Source organism: Gymnoscopelus microlampas, assembly GCF_963454915.1.
Source record: "Gymnoscopelus microlampas genome assembly, chromosome: 8".
Classification (NCBI taxonomy): domain Eukaryota; kingdom Metazoa; phylum Chordata; class Actinopteri; order Myctophiformes; family Myctophidae; genus Gymnoscopelus; species Gymnoscopelus microlampas.
The window spans coordinates 21128927-21138142 of record NC_139945.1 but is presented as its reverse complement, the minus strand read 5'-3'; the positions used below and the strand labels follow the sequence as shown (position 1 = coordinate 21138142).

The following is a 9216-nucleotide window of genomic DNA, read 5'->3' as shown; positions in this document are numbered from 1 at the left end:
ACCGCATCGCTCCAAGGTTAAGACCAGTGGTAACTGTGGAAGGTTAGGTTCCATGATGACTGAAGCTTTTGTCATTCATTGCTTGCTGTATGTCTTTGGCTACCTTTTATCTCTCTCTCTCTCTCTCTCTCTCTCTCTCTCTCTCTCTCTCTCTCTCTCTCTCTCTCTCTCTCTCTCTCTCTCTCTCTCTCTCTCTCTCTCTCTCTCTCTCTCTCTCTCTCTCTCTCTTCTCTCTCTCTCTCTCTCTCTCTCTCTCTCTCTCTCTCTCTCTCTCTCTCTCTCTCTCTCCCTCCCTCCCTCGGGGTTATTTTGTAGAACCAGTGAATGCCAGATTTTGGGGGATTTGGGGGCTATTCCAAGGTGATAGTGCAGTGGTTTTCAACCTTTTTCATATCAAAACAAAACAAACATGGGCAAATTCTCCTTCTACAGCACTGCCACCCAGGTTTGGAATAGTCTAACCCCTCAAAAAGTGCAGTTCTCTGGGCTCTCTTAAAACAGCCCTGAAAATTCACCTTTCAGGAGGCCAAAAAAGGAGGTAGTACTATTTTCCCGTTAGACAGACGACCCCCGCCCCTGTTCTTGTACATAGTCTTTTATTTTATACGTTCCCCCTTTTTTTTTTAAATTATATTTGAACTGTGGTGCCACTATATATGTCTATGAATTGAATATCAAGGAACTCATTGGGGTCCCCGGACCACTGGTTGAGAACCACTGTGATAGTGGATGGGGGTCTTTTCCTGGAAGTGAAAGTGGAGCACAAAGCAAGGGAATGAACATCGTGTAGCTGGAATCACTCTCGTTGACCTGCTCACGTTCTTCCTCATATTTTGTACGTCATAGTAACAGTAAGCTCCATTGCAAGAGAGAAAAGTTCGATTTTTCTAAATAATTGCTCCTTGAGGCTTGAGCAGAAGCCCAAGTAGCATCTCATCGGGCATCCTTTTCACTCGAAAAAAATGAGACTTCCGCATAATGGCTGCACAAGTAGTTCATGAGCATTGCTATCTAGGCCTCCAGCCTACGTCGTGCCTCTCTGGCCATCAGGGAGAGGAGAGGAGAGGAGGAGAGCAGAGGAGGAGGAAGGAGTGAGTCATGCTAGTTAGACCTCAATAAAAACAACTACCAGAGTCCACATAGCCTTGTAGGATGATGATCATGATGAAGCCTGTTCTGGTATACTGAACAACTGGTGTTGATTTTCTTAGTATCTCTGGGAATCAGGGCGCCGGTCAACCCACTCTGAGTTGGATGCAGTCCGAAATTAGATTTAATTTTGGCATCTTGAAACTTTGACATCTCGATGCTCGAAAGTTCACTTTGCGGTTGTATTTTGTGTATTGATGGAGACCTTCTGTGCTCTGTCAATTCTTTATTGAACAGGGAATATTATGACTTTCATTCCAACAGGATTTTGAGGTTTGATTATGAAAGGAAATCAACTTCCTAGATTAATTAGATTAAGTATTGATGTTATCAGAGATGTATGAAAAGTAATGTCTGTTTAAACAATGTACTCTTGGATGTAATAACAATGAGATTAGATGAGAGGAGATGAGAGGAGATGAGTTGAGATGGACGAGACGAGATGTCTCTTTATTGATTGAACGGGTATCTGCATGATCACAGATATAACATTAATTGGATGTGGCTAATGCGTTAGCAGGCTGCCTCTCCTGTACTTTATGACCTGTAACAACAGTTGCACACATTTGACCTGTACCTGTATAGTGCTACCGTACTTATTGAGTTATGTAGGAGCATTTTATGAATACATAATACGGGTCTCAGAGGAAACTCGAGATCTAACGTTGACCTCTTGACGTGAATGTGGGACTTTTAACAACATATTACGGATATGGCTTCCACAGCTGTGGGAAAATCAAACCGTGGAACATCTCACAACAGTAAAGATGTGGAACATCTCACAACAGTAAAGTTGTGGAACATCTCACAACAGTAAAGATGTCAAAAGTGCCCTTTTACACTGGAAAATGTAAACACACGTTACGTTCTGCGCATGTAATGCAGAAATGAAAATGTGCACACATCCCTAAACACGGCCTCACGTAGGCATGCACGCACACGCACGCACACGCACACACACACACGCACACACACAGACATGCACACATGCACTCACACGCACGCACGCACACGCACATGCATAGCTTGTGTCAGAGGGATCAGTAGGGAAGCAACTGCGGAAAAAGTCTGTTCTCAACCACTGGGAGACATGCATGTGCATTCTGTAGTACAAAGTCGTCTCCTACACCTCTCACACTCACACTCACACACAGACACACACACACACACACACACACACACACACACACACACACACACACACACACACACACACACACACACACACACACACACACACACACACACACACACACACACACACACACACACACACACACACACACTTTACCCACAAACTCATGCCAAGAGAATGGCCTGGTAATCCTTGTGTCTGATTGGCCATGTCCAGATTACCCAGAGGGCACCAGCTGTCGGGAGAGAGGCGAGGTAGAGAGGCCCAGTTTTCTCAGTATCACCAAAGACACTCTCCAATGGTCATGGCAACCCTCTCCACAATCCAGACTTTATTGACTTTTTTTATTTTATTAGCTGGATAGCAAGTCAACCGAGGACTGTTGCGTGAACTCTGTTATTATATTATGTGGTGCATTCTATTTCATTTTTATCATTTATTCTATTTTATTTTTGTATGTTTTTTTTATACCACTTGACCCGGAATATTCTCCTCATGGTATCAGCCAAAATGAAACAAGAACGCCTTAGATCAGACAGTTTTGATAGCTTGACCATGAATTGTGTATTTCCATGTTATATACAGTATGTATTTAGATCACTGGTCAACTAAATCACCTTCTTTTACATCCGGCGTGATGCTTTTACATTTCTTAATACATTTCTTATACTTAATTAGACACCCACTGGTACTAAAAGAAACGGTAAAAATAATTGATAACTTCATAGCATAACTCTGCAACAGTACTTAGCCAGTTAGCTCTAAACTCTAATTAGCTTATCTTATTATCTTGAAGATCTGTTATTTTCAAATGTTTTAGTACTTTTACTTTTGGTAAACACTTAAGTACATTTTGATGCCAATACTTTTGCTTGTAACAGAGTATTTCTATATTCTATTTCTATATTCCTCCGTGGAGCCAAGGCCAGCCTCGCCAGGCCGTGTTGCACTGAGCCTGTGCAACAATGGGGGGAGGGGGGGGTCTGGGGGGGGAGGCAGGAAGCACAGGCTGACAGACTGCTGAACTGAGATAAGAGCTGATGGGAGAAAACACCCTGTTCACTGGAGCCAACAGGGGGGAGAGAGAGAGAGAGAGGGGGGGGGGGCAGGGACAGGAGAGGGGGGAGGGCATAAGAAGTAGGGGAGAGAGAGAGAGAGAGAAAGAGAGAGAGAAGGGGGGCACAGAGAAATAGAGAGAGAAGGGGGAAGGGATAGAAGAGGGATTGGAAGGGAGGGGACGAGAGAGAGGGAGAGAGAGAGAGAGAGAAGGAAGAGATTGGTCACGTAGAGAGACTGAGAGGCTTTAGGTTGGCCTAGTTTCTCCTCCATTACACCATCCATCCATCCATCCATCCATCCACCCACCCACCGCTCCGTCCGTCCACTCGTCCATCCATCCATCTGTCTGTCTGTCTGTCTGCCTGCCAGTTCATCTGTCAGTCAGACAACATTGTTCCATTGCACCGCAGCACTCAGTCAGCAGCGAGGCCCCCGATTTTGTCGCTGACATGATGAGTTATGTTTGTTGGGTTTCGAAGCGAGACGCTTCACTGAGAGATACGTCAGCGATGATGTGTCGACTATGTGAATATGCTCTGGCCTGCCACCGTGGCTCTGATGTGGATCAACAGAGAACCATTGATTGTGCTTGATTGAGTATCTGTGTATGGATAACTGTAACCAATACCCAGGCACCGTCTAAACACACTGACCTATAAACAAAACGCACACACGCACACACACACACACACACACACACACACACACACGCACACGCACGCGCACTTGCGGCTTCTCTTTGGAAAAAGCACGCTGCAAAAAGCCCTGAGCGTTAAATTAACTCAAGAGAGTTCTCGAGAGTTAAATTAAAACGTCCAACGCTGTGTTTATCTGTTGACCTAAACTCAGGTCACCCGTTCTTTTCTTTTTATGGAGTCGACCGACCCTTTCACACCGGGATAAATCTTCTGCAGCCTAACGTGTTGTATAATACCGTGCATGCACATATGCTCTGCAGAAACTGCACACTGTGATTCAGTGGAAATGACAGGAATGCATTTTATTTATGTGATGAAGGGACTAATTTCCTGATTGGAACACTTCCTGGAAACAGACATAAACTGCAAGGCTTTGAACAGATGTAGTGGAAATGAGCAAAACTCTCAACTATCATTGTCTTAAATTTTTGACTTTGCTGAAAAATAATATGCGCTAGAATCTTGAGTATTAACTTATCTCGAAGAGCTGCAATCTTACAGTCAACACTCACTTCAGCAAATAATTAATCACACATTTAACTGCTACTTATTCTTCCAATAAATGTCACAGCGACACATTTTCTTCTCAACAATCCTGTCACATGTAATTGGTTTAATTCTTGTTTTAAAAAAGGTCATCTTGGTTTTCAACTATCGATTATTTTCTCAGCAATCATTCTATTGATAACTTTTAGATGAACACAGAAATTGAAAAGCACTTTTTAATTTAGCCAAACAAATCTATAAATATAACTAAACACTTAAGCCCTATTTTATACTTTGCCGTACGATGGTGTCACACAAAACTACTTGTTTCTACTTTCTACTGTATAAAAAACAAATATCATTTATGATCGATTAAATTGATTTGATCGATTAACTGTCGCGCCCTCTGATGCCCACGCTTACTTTGGGTTTTGGACTGAACTGGAACCTGTCTCTCTCTATCTCTCTGTCTCTCTGTAGGAACAACGGAGCGTGTGTGTCTGATCCAGGGGACAGTGGAGGCTTTGAACGGCGTCCATGACTTCATCGCCGAGAAGGTGCGGGAGATGCCACAGAGCACCCAGAAGTCCGAGCCGGTCAGCATTCTGCAGCCCCAGACCACCGTCAACCCCGACCGCATCAAACAGGTTAGTCCGTCTAGCCCGTCTGCTAGGCCTCGCTGCACACCAATACACATCAGTGACATGTCTGTCTGTCTGTCTGTCTGTCTGCCCTGACACTACTACACCGTGTCCTGTCTACCCTGTCAGGCTGTCCACACAAGCCAGTCAGTCTGTCTGTCTGTCTGTCTGTCTGTCTGTCTGTCTGTCTGTCTGTCTACAAGCCTGCCTGTCTGCCCACCATGTGTCAGAAAGGTTAGTCTGTGTGTCTGTAAATCTGTCTGTCCGTTCGTCAGCCCACATGACATCACAGTGTCAAGTTTTCTGCTCTAGTCTCTCCTTAGTTCTATGAAACCCTCCAAACAATAAACAGCTCCTCCAGTTCCTTGGTATGTTTGTTTTCAACCGACGCTCGCGTATGCAGTGTTTGTGTCCACACGTGTGCGAGTGGGTGAGCGCAGTTATACGTGTGCAAGTGTGCATGTTTATTTTCGTGTGTGTGTGTGCGTGTGTGTGTGTGTGTGTGTGTGTGTGTGTGTGTGTGTGTGTGTGTGTGTGTGTGTGTGTGTGAGAGCGTGTGTGTTCTGCCAGTTGGGCCTCAGATAAGAGGGTACGAGGGTACGAGGGTGAGCGAGAGGGCATTCGCCGTTGAAATAACAGAGCTTATGTGTGTCCCTGTGGTTGGGCTGAAGACGCGATGATTTTCTGTTTGAGTGCAGCTGGATGAGGCAAGACTCTGGCAGGGTTACTTACAGCCATGTAAACACAGGAAAGAAGGGGAAGAGAAGAGAGGAGACATGACGTGTCTGAAAAGAAAGAAGGAGAGGGTTTAGAGGAAAGGGGAGGGAGAGAACCGGGGAGATGAGGAAATGATTGGACAGAGAGAGAGAGAGAGAGAGAGAGAGATCAGATGTGTGCACAGGATGCACAGTGTGAGGTGTGAGGTGAGGAGGGCTACATGACATGTGACCACCGCTACACACACAAACGCACAGCAGTTATGTGTGACAAGCCGCGGTGGTCTCTGCGAGACAATTCCATGTAATTGCAGCTTTCCATCTCGCTGTCTTCCTGCCATTCTGACAGTTAGTGTACTCTAGTCTCTTCTCTCTTTCTCTCTCTCTCTCTCTCTCTCTCTCTCTGTCTCTCTCTGTTTCTGTCTCTCTCTCTCTCTCTCTCTCTCTCTCTCTCTCTCTCTCTCTCTCTCTCTCTCTCTCTCTCTCTCTCCCGCCCTGCTAGTCTTCACGGGTGAAACAGTTGACAGTGACCTGAGCGACTACACACGCATCATTCTGCATGCAGTGTTAAATAGCTCTATATTCTGATACTAATCATTGCTATAGACTATATATAATGTTTGTTCAGTAACAGGGGTCTCCCCATCTCACAGCTCGTTATTGAAAAGAAATGTATTTTATTATTATAAGATCAATTATTACTATCACAATATAGAGCTTTAACTTTACAACAAAAATCCTTTTGTTTCAACGGAAAATAAATATCACTTACAGTAAGCCACCTTAAAATATAAGGCAGTGAGAAATAGGCAATTAGGTAATTAGAAATAAAGCAAACAATGGTGTCCCAACAAGCCCACAAGAGCCAATCTACAAGCTCACAATGCATTGCATCACGACGCGTTGTGAGCCTGTAGATCAGCTTCTTCCGGTGCAACCAAATCAGATTTAGCATTCCTTGGTATATCTACAGTATATGATGTTTATGTTCAGAAATAGCTCATTACAACAAATCTGAATTCTGCTCAATTAAAATGCCACCCTGGTATATCTTGGCCAGTTACAGTGCACAGCATATATTGATATCCTTCATTTGAACACCGGTTTTGCGTGTTAATTTCCTGCCTCTCCCCCTGCTTCTTGTCTGTCTCCACTGTACAATCCAATGAAGCAGAAATGCCATGAAGAAGTGCCATTGATTTTACCTTGAAACTATACTTTTACTTTTCTTTTCTGATTTTATTAGAATAGTGTGTGCCCAGGGAGGGCACACAATGCAGTAGTTGCGTTAGGATTTACATTTTTTTAAAGAATCGCCTCAGGTCTTAATGGGTTAATTTCCTGCCTCTCCCCCTGCTTCTTGTCTGTCTCCACTGTACAATCCAATGAAGCAGAAATGCCATGAAGAAGTGCCATTGATTTTACCTTGAAACTATACTTTTACTTTTCTTTTCTGATTTTATTAGAATAGTGTGTGCCCAGGGAGGGCACACAATGCAGTAGTTGCATGCTGGGACAGAGAAACCCAGGCTTTTCTAATGCTCCGATTTTCTACCCATTTTAATGCCCAGAAAGTTAATTCCCCTTTTGACAAAACAAATGGGAATGGGCTCACTCTGAGAGTTTCTGAGCCTAAATGTAATGGTCCATTCATAGACTTGAAGTCATTTGTCAGTCATTGTGGTTAGCCAGAGACATTTTGGGTTGAGGACATTATTTCTTAAATGTCTTAAATGCCCCCAATTTTCTAACAGAACATGATCTTAGGTTGAAAGCATCCGACAAACATTTCATGACTAAACATTAGATTAAATATTGCTGCGAGTAAATATCCAGGCTTTTGTTTTACCTTTCTTACAATTATTATTATTTTCTTTTTATGTATTTTTCAACCAAACTTTTTTCTTTCTTTTTTTCTTTTTACTTTTTAAAACGGTGAAAATGGCAGATGGGCTGTTTTCTATAGGCCTGTCCCCGACTAAGGATTTCTAGAGTCGAATCTGATTGGCCAAATGTTGCCTATTGTCGACTAATGCAACACCAAAAATGTGTTTTGGAAGAAAAGAAAAAAATATTGGCAGCATGATTCGACTGAGATTGGCAGTATGATTCGACTGCCAATCTCTCAGTCGAATCATGCAAAAAGATGTTATGCAATAGAGGTACATTCCATTTGGGCTGTAGGGGTGCTTAATGTCTGATTTAACATATACTTGCTTGGTTTCTCCCAATAAATCATGATGTATATCCTATTTTTGGCAAACTATTAGTTCATTAATATAACAAATTAGGCCAATCTCTCAGTCGAATAATAAAAAATGTATATATATATATTATATTTTGAATATAATTTAAAAAAAAGAAACATCATTTATACGACTAAGACAGCCGACTCAGACTCCCCTCGACTTATTAGTCGACTATTCGAATAATCAAGGTCAGGCCTACTGTTTTCAATTATTCTTTTTTTTAAATCGGGCTTATGCGATTCATAAGTTTGGGTCCTGGGGATACAACAAGTTTCTCTTTTTTGGCCTCGAGCTGAAAACATTTGGGAACCCCCGCATTGGAGCCATAGCTTTCACAAGTCCATTGTTTACAATGTAGTTCATCCTAGTAGTGATTGTATTGCAGATCACTGTGCAAATATCCACTGTGTAATAGAGGGCAATTAGCCTTGGGACTGCCTGCAATTCCAATCAGTTTAACTGATTATCATCATGGTCTCTTCATGATTGCTCTGTATTGATTAGCTTGGCCTGGCATTGTTGCCATCTATTGACTTGCCTGGTCTGCCAAATGGACTATTCAACCAGCCCTGTACACACACGCATGTGTGTGTGTGTGTGTGTGTGTGTGTGTGTGTGTGTGTGTGTGTGTGTGTGTGTGTGTGTGTGTGTGTGTGTGTGAGAGTGTGAGTGTGAGTGTGAGTGTGAGTGTGAGTGTGTGTGTGTGTGTGTGTGTGTGTGTGTGTGTGTGTGTGTGTGTGTGTGTGTGTGTGTACATGGGCACATGCCACATACACAACCAAATACACCTTCACACGCTGTATGTTTGGTTATGAATTATTTAGAGAAATCAGGGTATGGTCCAGCTGTGCTGTTTCTGTCCTGATCAGTATTATCATAGTTATGTATGATAACTATATCATTTATATTTGCAAATGTTGAGGTGCAGCTCTTTCAAAGAAATAACGTGCACACACTCAGCATATCTGGAGTACACATCAAAATATCTACCCCAATTACACTAATATCATAAATTAATATAACACAGATTCAAGTCCAGTACGCTTATGCAAGCCTCCATTCATCATCCCTCTATATGATAAT

The 9216-nt window shown here is 42.9% G+C and overlaps 1 protein-coding gene across 1 annotated transcript in view; it reads left to right on the top strand.

Moving 5' to 3' along the window:
* Window positions 1–9216, top strand: part of LOC311050396 (RNA-binding protein Nova-1-like) — an 86189-nt gene that overhangs the window by 59025 nt on the left and 17948 nt on the right. The window contains exon 4 of the mRNA XM_084064469.1: window positions 5008–5174. Coding sequence (XP_083920595.1) covers window positions 5008–5174 — 167 coding nt within the window. The remainder of the gene's footprint in view (window positions 1–5007; window positions 5175–9216) is intronic.